The 21930-nt window shown below is 36.8% G+C and overlaps 1 protein-coding gene across 5 annotated transcripts in view; it reads left to right on the top strand.

Annotated features, from left to right (window-relative positions):
* LOC149610233 (uncharacterized) overlaps positions 1-21930 on the top strand; it is a 366116-nt gene that overhangs the window by 69139 nt on the left and 275047 nt on the right. For all 5 annotated transcript variants that reach the window (XR_016376641.1, XR_016376640.1, XR_016376639.1 and 2 more), the window contains one exon: positions 6203-6272. Coding sequence is in view for 1 of the 5 variants with exons in the window: in XM_089859160.1 (XP_089715286.1) it covers positions 6203-6272 (70 nt within the window). In the remaining 4 variants the exon portion in view is untranslated. The remainder of the gene's footprint in view (positions 1-6202; positions 6273-21930) is intronic.

The raw sequence follows: 21930 nt of genomic DNA, 5'->3' as shown, positions 1-21930 counted from the left end.
AGTGGGCTTCTTTAACTCGCAACTGGTAGACATAATATATAAAATTATCTTTAATCTTGATACAAGTCTTAGTTAGGCCTTGCCAACCAGCATCGTAATGTCTTAACTCGGGACTTACATCATCCCTAAAACCATAAGTTCATAAGATAAGTTCCATCGGTTTGTCACTGGTTACAAACTGGAGCTTGTCATGAAGTGACGTAAGTGGAACGTCATAGATGATCGTAAAGCGACGCCTGGCGAGGCGCTGTTAAAGGCTTTGTAATGTAGACTAAATAGGAAGATGGAAGTCCTGCAAAGCTAACAGTGTAGTCAATTCTCGCTTGTCATTCTCGAACTAGCTCAAGCTGTAAGTCTCTAGCATTATGAAGTGTAGGTAGTGTCATACTTATGGAACCTATCTTATAAACTTATTCTACAACTTAAGCGACGCCTTAACTAACCATTGGAGCATTTATTACCGCTGATTTCAATACAACTGTGGCATAATCATATTTTTACACAATTTGTATTGAAATGTTAAAACCTTTACCGCCCTCGTAATAATGCTAAGGTTTTGGTTGGGATATCTATTATGAAAACAGTGAACTCATGCAGCTCTTCTACGTGATAGATCTGCAGATAGGTATAGAAAGGAATACATACAGGTAATTGGAATCATTGTGTATCCATTTTTCTCAAAATATCTAGGCGGATTTTGTACTGCGTAGAGAGCTATAGACTAATCATTTATCCATTACGAGTTATACCTCGCGAATTATCTATATCGGTGGGCGTTGAACTTCGCCTGACCTCGAGGCTGATACCAACCAATGAAATCACAGTTAGAAAGACGCCATTAGAATTATAATGCGTGACGTGTAGTAAGTTCTCAAGCCCGGCCCACAAAGCCCGCATAGATATTAAAAGGAATGAAAAACCTCTGATTTATAAAGCAAAAGATAGAATTGATTTCTGTGAATTCAAAAATATCAAGCTTTTAATTCCCCGATTTCTAGTTATTTGGCAATATGCATTTGAAAATGTTTCATATGAAATTCTTTGAAATCCTCTTTTTAAAAAGGCTAAAATGTTTCCTGTAGTCCGACGTCACAGATATATTTTTTCACGTGAGATGGTGCCACTCTCTCCGCTAGCAGACCCAGAGTTTAGACTGGCGAGAAAGCTCGAGACGCGTATACCACGCGTGTATAGGATTCCCGCGCTTTTTTTCCTCACGTCATAGTGATGTCATAAAACAGGCAAAAACGTTCGATAAGACAAAATTGTTGATATATCAAAACTGAGTTTTCGTGATTTTTTAATGGATTTTAAAAATAGAAACTTTGGTTCAAAAACTTGATATTTTGAAAGTAGAAACTTGAAAGTGTAACATAATACCACTTTCGTTGTAAAATATGATATGAAATTGTAAATTCGCATACCCTTTAACATGGGATAAATCGGAGCACAATGATTCCTGTTAGAAGTATGCATTGATGGTATAGAAATAGGCGAGGAAGCAAGGGAGGGATAGAAAAACCTGGTCAATTTTTGTTTCGATGATTCCCTACTATTTCTTGCTGTCCGTTTCAACTCTAGACGGACGCTGTGTATGTATGTATGTATGCCTGGTGTCTCGAACATATTGGAACTCGGCTTGGGCGGAGACCCTGCTAGCTTTTTTCACCCTCATACACACACACACACACACACACACACACACTCGCTCGCTCTCTCAAAATCTTCGCTTCCATTCCTGGTATTTTCTCTTTAACCCCACTCTTCCTCCCAGCTCTTGGACATTTCGACAGATTTTAGGGCTTTTATATGGTAACTCATTATATCCTGGTTTAATTTTGGCTCCGATATGTCTTTGAGAATAAGTTTGAATTCGTTTGCGCGGATTATGAATAGGTTTGGGTTTCGAAAAATCTGCGAAAACACGTGAATGATAAGGACCATGTAATAAATATGGTAATTCTTCATCTTAACCTTTTAATGTAACCACCTTTTTTGGGAGGGGTGGTTGTAACTCAATAATCTTATGGGATCGAAGTTTGCATAAAGACGATTTTAAAATTCTATATGCAAATGAAACCTCTGATGAAACTTATTTTTATAATTCTGTTTCAATACTGTTTACCTAACCGCTGAATGTAGTTTCGTACTCGTTCGTGCTTTTAGATATTTTAAATAAGAAATTTTGTCCACTCAAAACCAAATCTTCAAAATTTCGCTCTACCGGAAGTTCTATGTCAGTTCCCTGTGACGTAGAAGGTGAAAAGTATACAAGAAATGAGGCTTAGACTTAAGCCTCATTTTGTACGCAATATTGCTAAGCCTAGTTTGAAACTTTAAATTGAAAAGAGCGAGAGCTCGCAAGAGCCAACCCGGGTTTTAAATTATTTAAAAAAATTGTATCTTGGTGAAATTTTTACAGATGAGATTTTGTTTTAAATAAAGAGAAAAATACCCCCTAGCTCATTAAATCGGATTTTGAAAAGGGAAATTTTAAATTAAACTTGTCATTTTAAGGTTTGACTTGATAATTGATGGGAAGTTTAATTTGAAAAAGATTTTAATATGCTGCAAATGTTTCGTTTAGGATTAGGAAGTATGACGCTTTGACCTTAAACTTTACTTCCTCATTTTGACGTAAAATTGAGTTACAATGTTCTGGCAATCAATTTTTTTTTCTTCCCCTTTTTCCATTTCGATCGATACATCTCCATATTTGACCCCCGAAGCATCCACCCCCCCCCTCTGACTGAGGATTTTTCCGACCCCCTTATTGCCCCCCCCCTTCTCCCAACGTCCGCTTGATCCCTACTCTACCGTCCACATTCCACACACCCCCCCCCCCCCACTTGGAATCACTCGCTGGACAGTCTCACTACGACGTTATATGAAAGAGGGGACAAGGGGAAAGAAAAATCTAGCCTTCCCTGATAGAAAAAAAAATCCCTAAAAAAATGCAGGGAATATGACGAGGGAGGTCAAAAACGAAGGAAGACGTTGACAAAGTCTAGATTCTCTTTCTCTCTTCGCTAGTCGGTGCTTTTCTTTTTTTTCTCTCTCAAACATTGGTCATCTCGAATGCATAGAAACGCCTCTTACGAATTGGTCAAGTCTTGGGAAGTCCGGGAGTTGATCCAAAAGTGATCGATGACCTGAGCACTGAGAAAGAGAACTGGGGGAGAAGAAGAGAAAGAGGCAGAAATTTCTAATTCGACGCTTTTACTTCGTCCCCCCCCCACACCAACACCACCCTTTTTCTATCTGGCCATACCACCCCTTTTTTTTCGCTCCCTCTTCTACTGACCTCTCCGTCGTTTCTTGTATAGATAAACGAGTGATCATGATAAATTTTGAGTGAAGTTATTTGTGTCCACCAGTCTGGGAAATAAGAATATTTTTTAAACTAGTACTTGGGACCAGTGACCCCCGCCTAGCGTTTCAAAGTAGTAAACTGACCAGTGATCCCCTCCTAACGTACAAAATAGTAGGCTGACCAGTGATCCCCTCCTAACGTTCAAAATAGTAGGCTGACCAGTGATCCCCTCCTAACGTTCAAAATAGTAGGCTGACCAGTGATCCCCTCCTAACGTTCAAAATAGTAGTCTGACCACTCACCCCTTCCTAGCGTTCAAAATAGTAGGCTGACCACTCACCCCTTCCTAGCGTTCAAAATAGTAAACTGACCACTCACCCCTTCCTAGCGTTCAAAATAGTAAACTGACCACTCACCCCTTCCTAGCGTTCAAAATAGTAAACTGACCACTCACCCCTTCCTAGCGTTCAAAATAGTAAACTGGTCCTTAGGACTTGTCCCCCCTTAGTTTTGTTATAGATTTGCAGTTAATAAACGAGACCAGAGGAATTTAAAAACTGGTCTAATCAATTAACAAACTGGTTTTTGGGCCAGAGGACGCCTGCTATTTGCCAGACTTACACTAAAGGGGTTTTTGCCGTTCCCCCCTGCAGTGTTGCCAGGCCAGTAGTGAATCAAGATATTGTGGAGATAAAGGCTAGCAGTTCAGTTTGAATTTGTACTTGACCAACTTGAATCACTGAGGAGGTGACAACACTGCACTGAAGTTTTAGCCGAGAGAGAGGGGGAGGGATTTTCTGAAGCCCCTTTAGTGGAAATTATCTAAAAGAATGGTTTTTTAATTGCGCGTTAATTTTTCAGTATTGTGTTTATACTTGTATTATACTCCAATGTATAATCGCTGAGGTTCAGTTCAATTCCCTCACGATTTCATTAGCAGAAAATGAAAAGTGTAAAGATTGAGCTTCTGTCCAAGTAAAATTGTTCAAAAATGTCAATGCGACAACAAAATTAATTTTAAAAAAAGTTTATGACTAATTATAGACTTGGTCCCTCTTTATTGAGATCTGAAAATGATAAAGAAAAAATCTGAATTTGAATTTTGAGATTTTTGGTCAAACATGGATGGTCAAAGCGCACCTATGCGTAGGAGATTTAAACAACTCAAACTTCATCTTAAAACCCTAATCAATTTTGATGTTTCTGTCATGTAAAGTATTAAAACTGGCAGACAATTTTGAAGAACCTTAATTATAATGTAAAATATTTGACATTCTTGCTTCCACGCCATCATTTGACTAATAATTTTTTGACATAATCAATTGATGTCACGCTCTGTCCATTTCTCTTTCTCTCTTTCTCTTTCCTCTTCCAATCCCTGATATATTTTTCTCCATCCGTCCACTTCGTAGCAGCCAACTGGTTTTTGGGTCCAAATGAAAATAACCAATAGACTTAGATGAATTAAGGAATAAGCTGCAAAGCCGAGGCCTATATAGTAGATCTGGAATAACTTTTTCTTATTTTCTAGCGTACAAGGGTATTGCGTAGGGAGAGAGCTTTGATTAAAAACAGGGAGGGAGAATTTGGGATGTGACATATAGGGGATGAGTAGTGGTCGCCCTGTCATGTCAACCTTTTTTTTACTTCTAAAATTATCATATATATACTGAGGTTTCATATTTAAATATACAGGGTGTTCCCAAAAATGGTGGTTAGAACCGAACGATGTACAATGTGATGGTTCTATGGGAATTGAATTTTGAGTCGAAAATGTAATTTATATGAAGGCCACCGTTTACATGTTATGATTAAGAGTGTTTTTGGGATGAGCCCTTAATTAAATTAGAAATCGTTGTCTAAATCAGTTTCTTAATTAAATTTAAGGGGTCATCCCTAAAATACTCCATCCAATCTTAACTTGAAAACGGTGTCTCTTAAGGCAAAATGTTACATTTTCGACACAAAATCACCCATGGAACCTATTGTACTACGGTCCTACAATTACCCCTTTTGGAACACCCTGTATGTATATACGTTTTTAATGAATATATTAAAATACATCTTGGAAAGTGAAATTCAATACTTTAGTAACCAAATTATAAGAAAAAAACTTTGGCTCTGTTATTCGACTCTTTTTGAAATTTCAAAACACATTTAATTTAGTGCATGCAGTTTTTGTTTCAGTTTAATTTGATACGTCAGATTTGTTTTCTCTTGATGTATGTGTATACATCTAACCTCAGTTTTATTGATATTAATGGGATATTATTCTCATAGTTGAAACTCTACAAAATGAGTTTTCAAATGGGATTTTATATTATTCGTCGAAAATGGAGTTTTACTTTTTATGTCTACGCGTGATTAAAAACACGTAGATTTCTTGAAACAGTGACGTTGTGTGTGTTAAGATCGCCTACACGAAAAATGAGTTTGAGGATTTGCTTAAAGAGACTGTAAAGAAGGCATCGGCGGGTGGGAAAAGGTTATTTGAAATACGTCAGAGGCACGTGACAGAGGAGAGGCATGGATTAAAGAGTCTTAGTTCGTTTTAATTGGAAAACTAAACTAGCACTTCGTTGAATTGGCGCTGCAAAGGACTAAGTGTCCAGTCCAACTCAATGTGGAGTCTTTGGATGTTGTGCCTGTGATGTATTTCAAATAATTTTAACCGACCTGCCCTTCCCTTCCTTCCTTGTCCCTTCTGTACTGCTGAAAGTTCCGAACTGGGAAAGAAATTAATTAAGAGTTCAGGATTGTACAATTGTCAATTATAGTTTTCACTATGGCGCTACTATTTCGGGATATTGCCTAATTGTTATTTATGAATAATATTTTGTTATTTAAACATGGAAATTAATTAAATAAAAATTATTTTTTCTTTAACAGATTTTCCTGGACACACGAGAGGACAAAACATAATCGTCGAATCATCAAAACGGTCGACAACCTTCTAAACGTAAGTACAATTTTTTTTATAATTAAATTTATTTCCGACCACTGTCAATCCGAACCCCAGGACAGACAGTCCCCAATATTCCTTTTTTTCCAATAGAAATCCTATTTATTTGTCTACTAGGCCTAACTATAAGCTATGGTAAACCCATGTTGTTTACCAACTAAAACTCATCCGTATGGGCGCAAAAAAAAAAGAAGGGGGGAATGAGATTGTAAACGTGTTCCACACGACAGTCCACGCGACCTCTTCAACCAGTTTGAATAGTATTTCCCATATAACCCCGGAAATGTCTCCTTTAAGTACTCGAGTGATTCCAGACGGGACTGTTGTTACTGTCCCTACCCTGGTGTACTCTGGTACACTCCCTCGTTCACCTAGAGTAGGGTTATAGTCATCGAAATCTATGATTAAAAAAAAACCTCTATTCACTAATAAGTGGGTGGACGGGAAGGATAAAGAATTGGTAGAAAAACGACCACCGTTTCAAACTCTCGACGTTTGGTTGGTTCTCTGCCGAATTATTCTGATTCTGAATAGAAATTAAGGTTTTCGAATGAGTGATTACTAGTATGGAAGCTGGTGGGTCCAGGGTTTGGTTTTATGGGACTGTTTCTTGCATTTGCACACGCTTTATTTCGTTGAGGTTTTTTTTTTATTATTTGACCCACGTTTTTCATTGGGTTTTTGGTTTGGGAATGAGTGCAATCTAGCGTGGACGTTTTTGACCGTTATCTATTTTGGGAGGGGGGGGGGTGGAGTTGGTGGTCGAATCATACCGTAATTTTTAGATTAGCGGTGTCCAATTTGTAATTTGAAAATATCTAGTTTCTTAATTATGTTACAGTCTTAACAATAATTATGAGATACCCTGTTTATAAAGTGTGTTTTTTTTTGTGATAATTGATACATTATTTTCAAAATGGGGTCCGAAGTATAGTCCGCTTGATACTTAAGACGGAAAGCCCGCGGTATGTGGACAACACTTCAAAGTTACCAGTCCACCAAATTTGGTCCGTATAGTTTGAAGCCAAATCTTATTGTCCGCATACGGGATGTTCCATCTTAGGAAAACAAGGTGGTCAGACACCAGGCTCTATTTTTTACTCCCTACTTTTGAAAACTTCGATATTTGAAACTATAATAACAAACGTGAAATCAAAATCTAGTTTCGAAAAGTTTTTTTAATTCATATTAACAGTTAAGTTATGACATATTGATTATTTGAAAAAAAGTACAACGATTCATTATTTAAAATTAATATTACACACGAGTGATTTGATACAATTGTTATGTTTGAAATTTTCACTAGGACGAACTGCCTAGATTTAACAGCCATGTTTACTAAGCGTGACGTTAATAACGCGTGCATCTTTTAAAGAGTTTTAAGCGAATAATAACGAGGTTTTATGGAGAAAATTTCAGGAAATTAGATTAGATGGTTCTTTTGAACTTGATTCTCTTGCTCGGTCAAGGGTGGAGAAAAATGAAAATTTACCATGGCTTGAGCCATTTTAGGTAGAGGGTGTTTATAATAAGTCTGCCATAAATTAAACAGTGTGTTCTTTGGGTAAAACTGAGTGGAAAGTGTTTTTCAAAGATCATGGGATCTACTACATTTATTTAAGGAGATACGTTCTCCCTAACATTGATTAGCTCCATAACAACAAGGAAATAGTCACATATTTAGAGTAATTAGCTTAAATACTTTACCATCGTACGCCACATCTGTGCATTTAATGGTACACTTCTGCTAGATAAAGGTTCAGTAACGTTCTTAGATTGAAGACCGTTGAAGGCTGACTTGTCTTACTCCACATGTATGGCTATGTCCTTATTTTAGGGGCCAATCAACGTTTGGGAGCGCATACCTTCGTAAGTAAATGTTGTAGAAGTAGGAATGGAGAAGGGTAAGTATTTACTTCAGTCCGACTCATAGCCCAGTATAGAGCCCCTCCCTCCAACACGTAACGAAAAGTTTAAATTACCTAATTGGCCCACTTAAACTACGTTTTGATAACGTTGCTGACGGGGACGGCGAATAATACGTAGTTACTTTTTACCTCTGTCACTATGACCCGCCTATTCTTTCTTACCCCTCGTCCCGGAAATAAGGATCATGGACTTTGACGCGCGCCCAAATTAAACTGTTCTCTATTCTTGCTTCTAAAATTACATGAATCCCTGGTTTGACCCAAAGAACACACTCTTTAATTTATGGTGGCAGACTTATCAGAAACACCCTTTACGAAGATCGTGTGTTATGACAAGTCCGGCAACAACACGGAGGCGCTGGTTCCTCATGAAGGAATCCGTGCATGGGACACGCCAACCTCCAGAACGTAGCGATGCGAATACCCAACTCGCTTCGCTCGCTCTCACTCGCCAAACTAGCGACAATTCTTTTCGTGAGAGCACCTATAGGGTTACTTACAAACTGGCACGATTTGAATTAAGAAAGGTTACGGGGTGTATCAGACTCCAGTTTCTAAGTTGTCTGTAAAAGTATGACATATTGATTGTCAATAACTAATTTTGGAAATTTGTAAAATTAAAATATGAAAGCTTTATCATATCGGGACATAGTTCGAGAAGTAAAAAAGGGTTATTCTAATTATATAATAATCTACTGCCCAAAGGTCAGAAAACTCAGAATATGGACTGGGTTCGCAATGAAAAGTTTTCAAAATATCTGGCATTGTCAGACATTTTTTTAAATTACTTTAGGAACCACTGGAATTGAAAATTGCCCACATTTATAGGTACAAACCCATATAGACGAACCTTATCTTAATTGCTGGCAAAATTAATACGCAAATTGTTAAAGATAGAGTTTATCTAGAAATTTTATTAAAAAAAACTACCCACGAACTGGCATAATTGAACTTCCAAGAAAATCTGTAATACATGTCGCTCTAATTCTATTTCTAAAAAAAAAACTTCCCATCTTTACCTTCATATTTTACTCATTCTAATCTCCATTTCTTACGTAGTAATATCGTTCTAAAAAAAATACGCTAATAAGCTAGCTTGAAATCAATTTTTAGAATATTTTTCTTTTCCTCCCCCATTCCAATTTTTTTTAAGGGTCTTAATTCGAGATTCGAGAATTTCTGAAATTTGATTTCTTCTTAATCTTAATAATTTCCAATTCCGTCGAGATCTCGTTTAAATGAAAACCAGGAGAGGCTCTTTTTTATAACCATTTCCCGTATGATCTTTTACTTTTTTTACTCTCGATATTACTGACGTTATTTTCATTCAAGCTGAAATAACTCGATCGTTTTGATTGGGTTTTCAGTGAATTTTCTCTACCATTTTTCTTAAATTTATAGGAAGGGGAGCGAAATCTTCTTTCTTTTCTTTTCGGGGAATACGATATTAAATTCAAAATAAATTGGTGGGGTAATTATTTAGATTCTGTAAAACGTTCGTCATTCGTTCTTTCGTTTGTTGAAACTCATTTATTGAACTAGGAATTTAATTTACGTGTTTTTTTTTTCTTCTCTGAATTATTGTAATTTTTTCTCCAGTTTTTATTTGTAAGTGTTAAGGCCCATTCTTGCCTTCACGTGGTCAGTGTAGTCGCTTATCCCGCTTAATTAGACACGTGTCAACGGCTATACGTAAAAGATTCGCGGGTTCAGTTTCAAAATTTTAATGCAGTTTCGTCGGCCAGTGTCTAGAGATGGCACCACCTGGTTTGCGCCGTTTCTTTACCCATAGCTCACTCGATCATGTTCAATTACTGACACGTGATAGAGTGTGCTACGCTATAGCAGACGATATATGAAACGTTTTAGCATTCTTGGCACGGTATTTGTCATTTTGTATTCAAAAGTGTTGGTTAAAAAAAAATCACCATATAGGCGACTCGTTTTAAGCCGTCTGCTAAACCGTATTAATTAGCGAGGGAACCGCCAGTAACGCGGGTTTAGTTTGAAAATTTTAAGTTCAGTCTTACAGCGTCGAGATGGCGCCAACTCGTTAGCGCCTTTCTTTATCCATAGCTCACTCGATCATGCCTTACTGACGCATGATCGAGTGGGCTATACTTTAGCAGTAAAAAATGTTTTTCCCCCCATTTAATTGTATCTATCCTAATAAATTTAAGTCGTAAAATATATCCCTGATAATTTCAGAAATGATACTACATATAAATCGCGAAACTTAATGCCTACAGTTGGACATCTAAAATGGTAGAATATTTATCATTATACCCCCGAAATGACTAGAAATACTAGAATGGTCAGAATAGCCGCGGCTGGGACGCAATCTCTATTATATTCGCTTCAACTAGCCTTAAATATAATTGACCAATTTTTCTCTAAAAGACCCGGGGAAAATGCCAACTTTCCCCCTCCAATTTTTTGGCGTCCGTTGGACTTGGGGACCCCAGCGCGCGTATAATAATCATGAAAGGTCATTTAAATGATAGATACCTAAGCAACCCCCACCCGTTGTCGTTGTCCCCCCCCATAGCTCTCTCTTTTGATATCTCTTAGCTTTTTAAACGTTATTCTTTGGATGCACATTTTTGCTCGTCACTTTCTCCCAACTTGAATTATTTCTATCCAAACATACATGTATGGGTGTATGTACACGAGGGAATTTTCGCGCGTTAAAATAACGCGCGCTTTTTTATCTGCTACGCACGCGCGCTCGGTTCTTTTTGGTAACCTTAGCAACCAGAATTTGATGAATCCGAAGTTGTAAAATTAATTAATTGTAGGTATCCTTCTCTAGAGTTAAATTGTTTTAATTCGATAATTATTAATTATTAATTAATAACTAGATATGACACGCGTTCTTTAAATTGAAGAGTAGCTCAATACGTAGTTTATACAGGGTGTTGCAAAAAGGATGTGGTTATAACCGCGGTACAGTGGTTTCTATAGGAAGTAGATTTTTAGTCGAAAATGTAACTTCTATTACATTTTGTTACGAGGGACACGGTTTTTAAGTTATGATTGTAGTGTTTTACGGACGAACCCTTAAATTTAAGTAAGAAACTGAAAGAAATTGATAATGTTTTAAGGGGTCATCCGTAAAACATTCTAATCATAACTTCTAAACGGTGTTCCCTAAATAACGCAAAGAACTCAGTGCACTTCGCTTCTACCACCATTTTGTTTTGAAACATCCTGGATATTTTGCGATAAATAGAATTTTTTTTTTGCTGATAATTTTCAAAATAGGTTTTCAGCAATAACCGTGAACATTTCGGCTTGATCTGTTTTCGCGCGCCGAACAAAATGGTATATATTATATTATATTGGAGTTCCTCAAAATCGGGTATCAAGTTTTGTAAAGATATATTGCTTGGAAAAAGCTCTTATGCGTAACCACGTTTCTTTCCGCCGCCGCTTTCCTCTTCATATTTTCTCTCTTTTTCTCTTTTTTAGGGGAGGGGGATGAAGAAGAAGGGGATTTTGGGATAACGGAGCTTCAAAGGCCCAGGTTTTAACTTCCCTCAGTGACCCCCTTTAGGCAATACTTCCCACGACCCCGCGCTCTAACTGACCAAACAACCTATAGCTTCCTTTCTCACTCTCTCTCTCTCTCTCTCTCTCTCTCTCTCTCTCTCTCTCTCTCTCTCTCCCTTAAAATTAATTCTTTTATCTTTGTTCGCATTTCTCCATGTGAAAATAAGTGAATTGCGAACGTTTTAGTTTTGCAACACTTTTGTAAAGAAAGTCTGTTTTATTTAAGTATTATAATAAATTAGAGTTTGAGAAAATGATCAAAAATCGTGTACCACCCCTAAACGTTTTGCACTTTTATTTAAGTCTGAATTTTCACAAAAACCTGTACGAGCTAAGCCTATAATTTGTAAATGAAAAATAACTTAAATTGTAAAGCACATTCTGGCACCAAAATTCTACTCCTCGAGCGCACGTGTTTCTGTATATTTCTTAAATTCTGTTGTGGAAATTCAGTTGTCGATAAGCCACTTCATTTTAACTTGCTTTATAAAGAAATATTAATTTCTCTTTTTGCCAGTTTATCTTAAGATTAATAAAAAACCAATTCTCAAAACTGAAATTACCAAGCCTCGGGTTCTATTTGTCAAACTAAGACAAAGTTTAACTTGATAGTCTTTGCAAAATAATTTTTTTGCAATGAAATCTAGTCACAATCAGGTGGTAACGGACGTTTTTTCTCTGTCTATTTTTTGTTTTCCAATTACGAAACCTAGACAACTTATAGAAATTATAATACCTACAGTTTAACCCTCAATTTGTTAGGAAGTTCTCGCGATTTTACCACAGCCACGGTGTAAATAGATCGATACTTGAAAAGCAAAAAAAAAAAACAGTAGACATTCAATGCGAACTGGTCCAGCTTTATGTACCCTTAACAAAAAAACGGTGTAGCTAGAGGAGTAAAAATTTTCGGGAGGGTAAAGTGAGAGGTTTGTAGAGTATAAATCGACATCCACCCCCGCACAAAAACCTCGTGTGGTAGCAGTCGTCCTCGATACAGTTATATGACTCATCCCTGCATGCATGCGACTGAATATTACTCCGCCGCACTTTTCTCTTTATGTTGATGTAAAAATTTTAGATTTTTCTCTTTTTTTCTCCCTTCTTTTCCTCTCTTTTTTCGTTATGTCTGAGCGTAGTGGCCATATTGTTAACTCCGCCCTAGAAATAAATCAACACCCTCATCCTTCTCTCACCCTGTTATTTTTTTTTCTCCTCGGGTAACCCCGGCTCACCCCTGGCCCTTCTTTTTCGACAAATAATATAACATGTAGACACACAATTGTATTTTTTTTTTCTTTTCTTCATCCTCAAATTTGCCCTTTCCTGGATGGGATCTTTTCTTCATTGCGAAGAGATCAAGTTCATGACTGATTGACTGAAGTTTATTTTAAAGTGTTTTGTTTTTTAATTAGACCGATTTCCAAAAAGTAATTCTCAAATGGGCCGTAAAAAGGTCAGGGAAAATAATTTTTAAGAATTTCAGAAAAGTCAGGGAAATTGAAAGAATTTCAATAAAGTCATAGTATTTTTAAGAATTTAATGAAAGTCAGTGAAAAGTAAAGGAATTTGGTTAAAGTGGCTAAAATATATGCAGTTCAACCATCAAGATGGCTGACGTGTTAAAAGCCACTTTAGCGAGATCACGTTTGACCAGACACCAAAATCGCTCTGCCAATCTGCAATGTTTTACGTTAAATATTCAAAAATACCTTTTAAACGCAATTGTTTACTTATATTTAGAACAACGACAATTGGGCCTAAAAAGTCAGGAAAAATCGTAGTAGAAAAGGTCAGGGAAAACCTGGAAAAGTCAGGGAATTTGAATCTGAAACTTTCCTGACAACCCTGATAGTGATACTCCATGAAAACTAATCGTGAATTGTCCCTACATAAAATATATTGTCTTTTTTTTCTACAATACATTGACCAGGGGTCTTAACTGCCCCTGTAAGACTGTAGAAGTATAGGAGAAAAAAAATCCTGTCTCCCAAAACATCAAATGCCGAAAAACAACCCCCCTCCCCACTTCGCTGGTCCTCTCTTTTACTTTCGGTCATTGCCAAGTACTATTGAATGCTAGATGCTGCTTGCCTCTTAACACTCTTTTCCTTTTTTCCCCCGTCTCTCCTCATCTTTATGGGTGTGTTCGCTCTTATTTGGAATCTGCGAATCAACTGACTCACTAAATATCAGTCTAAATGGTCAAAATGTATACAGACGCTATCTCAACAGAGGATGTTTTGGTTACTTATTCTGCATCGCCATTTTTAAATATGGTGAAGGATATATTCAAACCAAAAATTAACCAGCCTGTCTATACATAGTTCTAACTAAAGGGGTTTTTGATTGCCGTTCCCCCCAGTGTTGCCAGGCTGTTGGTGAGTCAATAGATTGCAGAGAGAATGAATTAAGCCTAGCAGTTCAGTTGCATCCACTCGGTACTTAAGCAACTTGACTGAAAGAGACTTAGTTACCTGTCCATTTGAAGCCACATCTAACGTCTTTGTTATTCACATAACGAATGTTAATCTAGATTTTTTCCCTTTTTTAGTCGAAAGAGCGTATAAAACAATGAATATATCAATTGGAATCATGTTTCTATCTACAATACTAAAGAAGATACACTGCAATTAAGATTCCGTGTAATGGACACTACGCGTTAGGCTTTCCCTTCCACGAAGCACTGGGAAGTACCCCTCCCTATTGGACGCCTAGTACCACCTGACGGGATTCGTCCAATAGGGGTACTTCTCAGTTCTCTGCGGGAAAGCCTAAAGGCTAGTTTTCACTGGGCAAAAACGCGGCGGAAAAGGCCTTCCGCGGAGTTTGCGTAAAAATATTTTACGTAAAATATTTCGGAAAGCTAGCGATTTTACGTAGAAATGCACGGAATTGAAGTTCTATCTTTCCGCCGTTATTTAAAAAAACGCGAAATAGTAGCCAATCACTGACGGTCTTGTGGTGGCGCTTTAACGTAGTCTCGCGCTATCTATTTTCGCGCACTTTGTCCTTTGCTTTGACCGAAGTCTTCTTACCGCTAGATGCGCATGCGCTAAATAAATCCGCGAAAAACAAAACGCCGGAAAACGTCTTTAGTGAAAACCTGTCGCGGAATCGTCGCTAACTTTCCGCCAAATTGAAAATATTTTGCGCCGCTTTGCGCCGCGTTTTTGCCCAGTGAAAACTAGCCTTAACGCGTAGTTTTCATTACGCGCCATTGCGAAAACTTAATTGTTTCTATCTTTTTTAATATTGTAGATAGAAACATGGTTCCAATTGATAGCATTCATTATTTTATACGCACTTTCGATTAAAAAAAGAAAATCTCTAGCCCGAAGTATCCCTTTAATAACACAAAGTAGTTTAACATCAGACTCTAATTTTTTGATGAAAAGGGTCTATTCTAAACAAAATTTGACTTACAACATTTTGACTCTAGCAAACTCCTCTTCAGTTTCAAATAAAATTTTCTTATCCCTCACCATTTTTTTGTCTTTAATTTAGCTCCCTAAATTCATTACCCTAAATCTGGTTAAAAAATTGAATTTAGTAAAACTCCCTCCTCGGAGAAAAATTACACTTCTCAAGTTTTTTCATTATCCTCTCACTTTTCCCTTCAAAAATTTTTTTTCATCATCTCTTTCAACCGCGAGATTATGGCACTGACACGGTTTGTTTGGCGGCGGGGTGCGCAAAAAACCGCTTTAAACGTTTTTAATGAGATTCGGAACCTTTTTCTGTTAATTAAACGTATAATGGTTATTATTTTTTTTTTCTTGAGAGGGGAGACATCAGCTAGAGCCCAACCAGTATAAGGAAATAGCCATGCGGAGAAATTAAAAATAAAAAAGGCGTTGTAATATGATAAGACCCCCCCCCCTAAAAAAGAGGCCCGGAGCTGTATGGTGATGAACGAAAAACTCATCCCGTTTTTAGGATGGGGAAGATTTTTCCCGTCATATTTTTTATTTAGGTTTTTAATGCAAATTAGACTGGAGAGGGGAAAGCGTTTTTTTTTCTTCTTTAAAACAGTGTCTGGTAACAGACAAATTTTTTTCTTTCTACTTTTCTGGTACGGTGGTTTATGGGTGGTATTTTAATTATTGCGAGACCGTTAGCTTTTTAATATGGTGCTGGCTTTTATTAATGTTTTTTTTTTGGTCGTGGAAAATTATGGAAATTAAAAGAATCGGAATGAAGTTAATTGAATTTATGTAATACGGTTTGTGACTGTGGGTTTTTTTTAGGTTTAATTTCCTGAAATATTTAAATGTTTCGCTAGTGATTTAATAATAAATTAGTTATATTTATATTAATATTAATTTCGGACTAGAAATTCATTTAAAACGAAATGTTTTGTTATTGCCCCTGTATGTCGGCTATTTCTGTATACTGCTGTGTACGGAGAGGTAAACAATTCTACAGGCACACGTTGGAAATGAATGGAGATGTTTACTCCTTTATGTTGTCTTTCCTTGAATACAAGTTTCGGATAAAATTTTATACGCAATCATGAAATGTTTATATAGCTCGTGACTCGTGATGTACTGAGACTTGATTATTAACCCTTGCTACTGATTTTGCTCCAAATATTAAACAATCTGATGGATTGTTAAGTTTTATTTATCAAAATGTTTAATCATTTTCCGAAAATTCTTCATATTTATAAATATCTGTCTGATAATCAACACCCAACTCAAACCACTTTATCTAGAAGGTTAAAATTTTACAGGGACGTTACTCTTAAGTAGTACTCACCCGCTAAGAAAGACTTTTCAATCTGCGGCCATCTTTATAAATGGTGGCCAGAAATGTAAAAAACATCTTTACGGAATAACGTTCATTGATGGCGCTGTTCAACCGATTTCACTTATATTTATTACATTATATCCTCATATCGTATAAACTGTTTTTATAGGTTTTTGGGTTCAATTTGTTTTTATCGCCATCTTTTATAATGGTGGTTCGAAGAGTAATAAAATATTCACTGCGGGCTAACGGGCAACGCCACCGGGTGGTGTATTTGCCCCAAAACTACTTAAATGTAAATTTAAGTACTTATAGGTCTAAAAAATTATAAAACGTACACTCAAAAGTAGTTCAAAGCGAAATTGGATTGGGGTTAAAAATACGATCAAAATTAGTAAAGAAAAGCGAAAAATAATGTATATTAAAAACGGGCATAATATCCGTTTTACAAGCAAAAACAGGAGTAGAATGGAAGTTAGAGGTGGAGAAATGGGAGGAGTACATGATATTACCCAAGTTTCCAAAAATGTTAATAGCTACAACAATGTCCTTACATTAGAGAGACCATAACCCGTAGTACAAGGAGGGGAATCTAAGCTATCCCACTCGCTCTTGCTTCTTTGTCGTCGCGTATTACAAGGGGTACTGGAACTACTTTTTTTTGGTTTTTTATATTTCCTACATCTCCCTTCACATAGATCTCAAGCAAGAAGCGATATCTAGTTTATTAGGGAGAAGGTATAAATTCGACACATTTCCAGCTTTATCTCCAGTCCAAACGTAGGTCCGGAGTTAATCCCCTCCTCTAAATTACAACCAGCATCTCGTTGGTTCTTGAAAACTCACGTCAGCGCGACGCGAATGACGAAAATTACTTATTTTCCGACTGAGGAGAGGCGAAATAGCCCGGCCTCCTTTTATGTCCCCCCTTGTATTTTGAAAGGGGGACTTGGACTGTGGCGCGCGAATACTTAGGCATCTTATCCTTCTCCCTAATAAACTAGATATCACTTCTTGTCTTCTCAAGTCAAACCTATAAGCGTTCAACATTGAGAAGTTCGGCAGCTAAAGCTATATAATACGACAAGGCTAAAACCTAACTCTCTCTACAAAGTTGGGCCATGTAGCATTGGCGGCAGCGGGGTGAGAAAATCGATTTTGTAATATACGGATTATTACTCTGTATATCGGGTCCTATAAATTATAGTTATCGTCTGCGGGTGATTAGAGCCCCCCCTTCCCCCACCAGAAAAAAAAATACTGGGGGAAAGGGGGTAGCAGACAAAAACGACAAAAGAGGGTGGGCTGATTTAGGCAAGAGCCGGGGCAGAGAAGGGTGAATCGTCTATAAAACTTACCAGACATACAGCAATAGAAGTATAATTAGGTCGCCCAGAGAATTAAACAATGTAGAAAGTTTAAGTCAAGTTTTGATAAAATTAACTATGAGATGGATTTCTTTGAAATTTTAACCACACATTAAGGGCTGTAATTTTGTCAAAGCAGTTAACACAATACGAAAAACGTTACAGCCAATCAAAAAACCATCCTTATACATTAGAGGCAGTATCAAGTCTTATCTAAGAGAGCTACCGCTCTCTCAGAATACATTGGGTCCGATTATTAGTAAGAATTGTCCATTTTTCTACAGGGTTCGAAAAAATACGGGTTTTATCAAAGAAAAACCCCGAGTTTTTTTTATATTTAGTAACATTCAAAAGTCAAAGTTACTTAGAATCTTAATATGTTTCATAAAGAATAATAAATATTATTAAATAATATAGAGTTGAAACCACACACATCTTAAACTATATCTTTAAAAATAAATTATTTTAGTATTTAAATCTTTCATAATTAGAAATTTTTAGTGATGGGTTTTATTAAGGGTTTTTTAAGGCTAGGTGTTTTTGGATTCGAACAATTTTTCTGTCCCCTTTCCAAGTTGGAACTTTTGGTGCCAATCAAAGTTTTCGCTGTTGTTTTATCCTTTGTGTTGTATATCCTCAGTATTAGTTATCCATTCCACTATTCCCAAGTTCCTATATAAATACTTGTATATCCCACATTCCTTAGCCAGGCGGAGCCACCTTACAATATAAACATACACGATAATATTTCCCCCAAATACTATGTACAGGCAGTTAAACTTCGGGATTCCTTCGAGCTTGTAATGGCACAATTCTTGTAATGTTATTTTTGATTAATTAAATTTAGTTTGTATTAAACCTTCGATTGCTCAATTAACCTACGATATAACGCTTTGTTTGGAACACGCTTCAATTATTAACAACACTGAATAAATAATGAGGTTCCGAGAAAAATTTCAAACTATGAAATATCCATACTTATTAATCAAACAAAACGGTGATTTACTTCAAGTAAAGAGCTTCTGCAGTTAAATTTTTATTTCCAGCGCGTGCTGGTGTATAGATAGCTTCGGAGTAAATTCCAGCTCATCAGTTTATAAAAAAATATATATGAAATGTTTAAAGGGGAGATTCTCCAAAATATTGATGAGCCCACCCAAGGATCAAAGGAATTCAGAGATGAGAGATGTTTTATTATAATTATGAACTTCTGGAATTACTGTACGAAAGGGGAGGGAGGGGTTAGAGAAAAAGGGAATAAAAAAATAAGGAATTATTTGCGAAGGATCTGGGCTTGCGCCGCTGAATAGCCCCAAAGTTCGATGTAAAACGAACGAAGCCCGAGATTTCAAGCAAACGCGCGCCAAAGTCATAACACTACGTCATGCACGATACAGCGATTATTTTTGGGCTGGATTTCTTCTGTTGTTGTTCTTTATAGAGGATGAAGGGATGGAGGAGTCGCATCCTCCTCCTACGCCTCCTCCTCTTCCAAAAAATGGGATATGTGGGGATGAGATTTTTGTTGTTTGTTCAACGCCTTACGTATCCTTACCATCCCTGCCTTTTTTCTTGAACGTCGTCCGATCGGTAAACGAAGAAATCTTGTTTATTGCTAGCAATATAACCCCTCGAGTTAATGTTCATCGGCTGTTTTTTCTCTTTTTTTGTGCTGTTGCGTTTGCTATTGGAGATAGAGGCTTTAATTCGTTACATTGAGTTATATCACGTGTCCATGATGTCCGAGGTGAAAGATATGGTTTCATTTTTATATATAAAACTATGTCCAGTTTTGTTTGAACTGTAGTCTGCTTTATGGATTAAAAGTTTTTAGGACTTTAGATAAATACCAACGAATTTATGTGAGGCTCAAAGCTAGTAAGGAAAGAATGAAATGGTTTTCTCTATAGAGGGATGGTTCCATTTTCTGCAAAACTTCATCGTTCGATTCATTATACGGCATTCTGTGAAGTTTGCTCCACATTTTTAATTATTTGGCTTTGTTAAGTTTACGTTTTTCATGACGTTGTTCAAGTGAGACGAGAAAATCACATCTCTTCAACTCGTGTTTTTCCAAGTTCTTGCTAAGAACCAATTAAAATTTTAGGGCTAATTATTTCCACCATTTAAGAAATTAGTAAATCATTACAATATTAACTCGAAATTAAAAAATGTAATCGCAAAATGCGTTAGAAATATTCCACATTCATTGTTCTTTAATTCTGTACAGGGTGTTTCTGAGTGGTCCGTCAAAAATTAAGGGACGATGTTCCTTGGTCGATTTAGAGTCGAAAATGTAACTTCTATGACATTTTGTCGTCCGGGCCACAGTTTTCAAGTTATGTTTGCTGTGTTTTAGGGATGTCCCCTTAGTTGAAACAGAATTGTCTTTCGGTTTCTTAATTAAATTTAAGGGGTCATCCTTAAAACACTACAAAGAAAACTTGAAAACGGTGACCTTGATTGCAAAATCTCATAGAAGTGACTCGAAATCACCCAAAGAACATCCCACTAAATTTCAAACAAACCTTTCAGAAATACCCCTGTATATTTTACCAATATGAAGCAAGAAAATCTAGTAATTAATGTTAATGCACACGCAATTACATGAAAAATTAATTAATCCCATTCAATTTAATATAAAATAATAATAACAACAATGGAAGAGAAAACACTCGGAATTTTATTCTGCTCCAGTAATAAAGAAAATGAATTAAGGAAAATATAAAACAAACTTTTTCCTTTTTCATTCTTTTTCTCTTGGTCTTGAACCTAACTCTGCTGCAAAAGTTCAGCACACTGGTTCTTTTTGACAAATTAATTTTTGTGTTCCGTATACCACCTATATAAACATAAAAGAAGAGAAACGGGCACAAATAAAACTGATTGGAAGAAAGGTTCCCGAGCTATACATCAAATTAAACTTACTCGTTGCGGAAGAACCCTTACGAAAACCTAGAAATAAAACCCCAGAAAAACGTCAAAATGTAAGAAATTTCTTGTACTAAAAGAGAAAAACTAGATCCGAAATCCCAATTTTTAGTCCGTAACGTGTATATACCGGGGATATTAAGTGAAATAAATTGGAACACGCATTTGTTTTGAGTCGAGGAGATACTCTTATTAAAGGGCCTTGCACATTATCTAATTTTCACCTACAACTGGTTGGGCCACTTAATAGGCCTTTTTAAACTATACCACGTTTTGACTCATTTAGACGAGTTAACTTGAGTGTGAACAGAAGTTGGACAAGTTGAATCGCCATATTTCGCACCAATTTTTCTTGACTCAACCTTTTGACCCTTCTAGTTTGAGTCTCAAAAGTTGTATCGTCTGAAATGGCCATTAGTTGGTCCAACTCCTCTGCTCACAGGAATTCTTATTCCGATTGTAGTCAACAGCAACCATTGGGTTTTAACTTAAGCCTTGGACTAAATTCATCCTTGTTGAAAAACGATGTAAACAAAGATACTTCAACGTATTATTAATTTAAAAATTATATAACTCATTTTCAGTCACGTGCATGGTTATCAGAAACCTTTCCACGCATTATCTTAATTTTAAGCGACAATAAACGAATTACTATCACGTGGTATGGTCAAATTCTTCAAGTTGGGCGCGACAAGGTGAAATTGGGTCAACAAGAACAGCCCAATGTATTCTGCAGAGGATTTTAATTTCGCCAACTCGACATATTCTCATTTATGCCAACTAGTTCGATGGTGTGAATGGCCCTTAAGACGTAGAAAAAGTTGCGGAACGTAGTTGGATATTCGATCCATGCGAAACCTATAATGGAATTCTCTTTTCCCTCTCTTCCTTTAGTCTCTTTCGTTTCTTATTGTCTACAATAAATGAGGCTTATTAAGCCTGACCAATGCATCCCCGTTATTTCCCCCACCCCTCGGACTCCTTAGGCCTAACTCGGGCCTTTTTTTTCAATGCTGCATAAAGCTTTTGTCTTGGAAATATCGGTACAGGCGGATACATTTAAGGACCCTGCTACGCATTCTCTCTCTCTACCCTCACCCATCCACGCTTCTGCCGTCCCATATT

This window comes from Phalangium opilio, unplaced genomic scaffold (assembly GCF_054372755.1).
Source record: "Phalangium opilio isolate 3A_F unplaced genomic scaffold, DU_Popi_V2 ptg000329l_1, whole genome shotgun sequence".
NCBI lineage: Eukaryota > Metazoa > Arthropoda > Arachnida > Opiliones > Phalangiidae > Phalangium > Phalangium opilio.
This window is presented reverse-complemented; position numbering and strand designations above follow the sequence as displayed.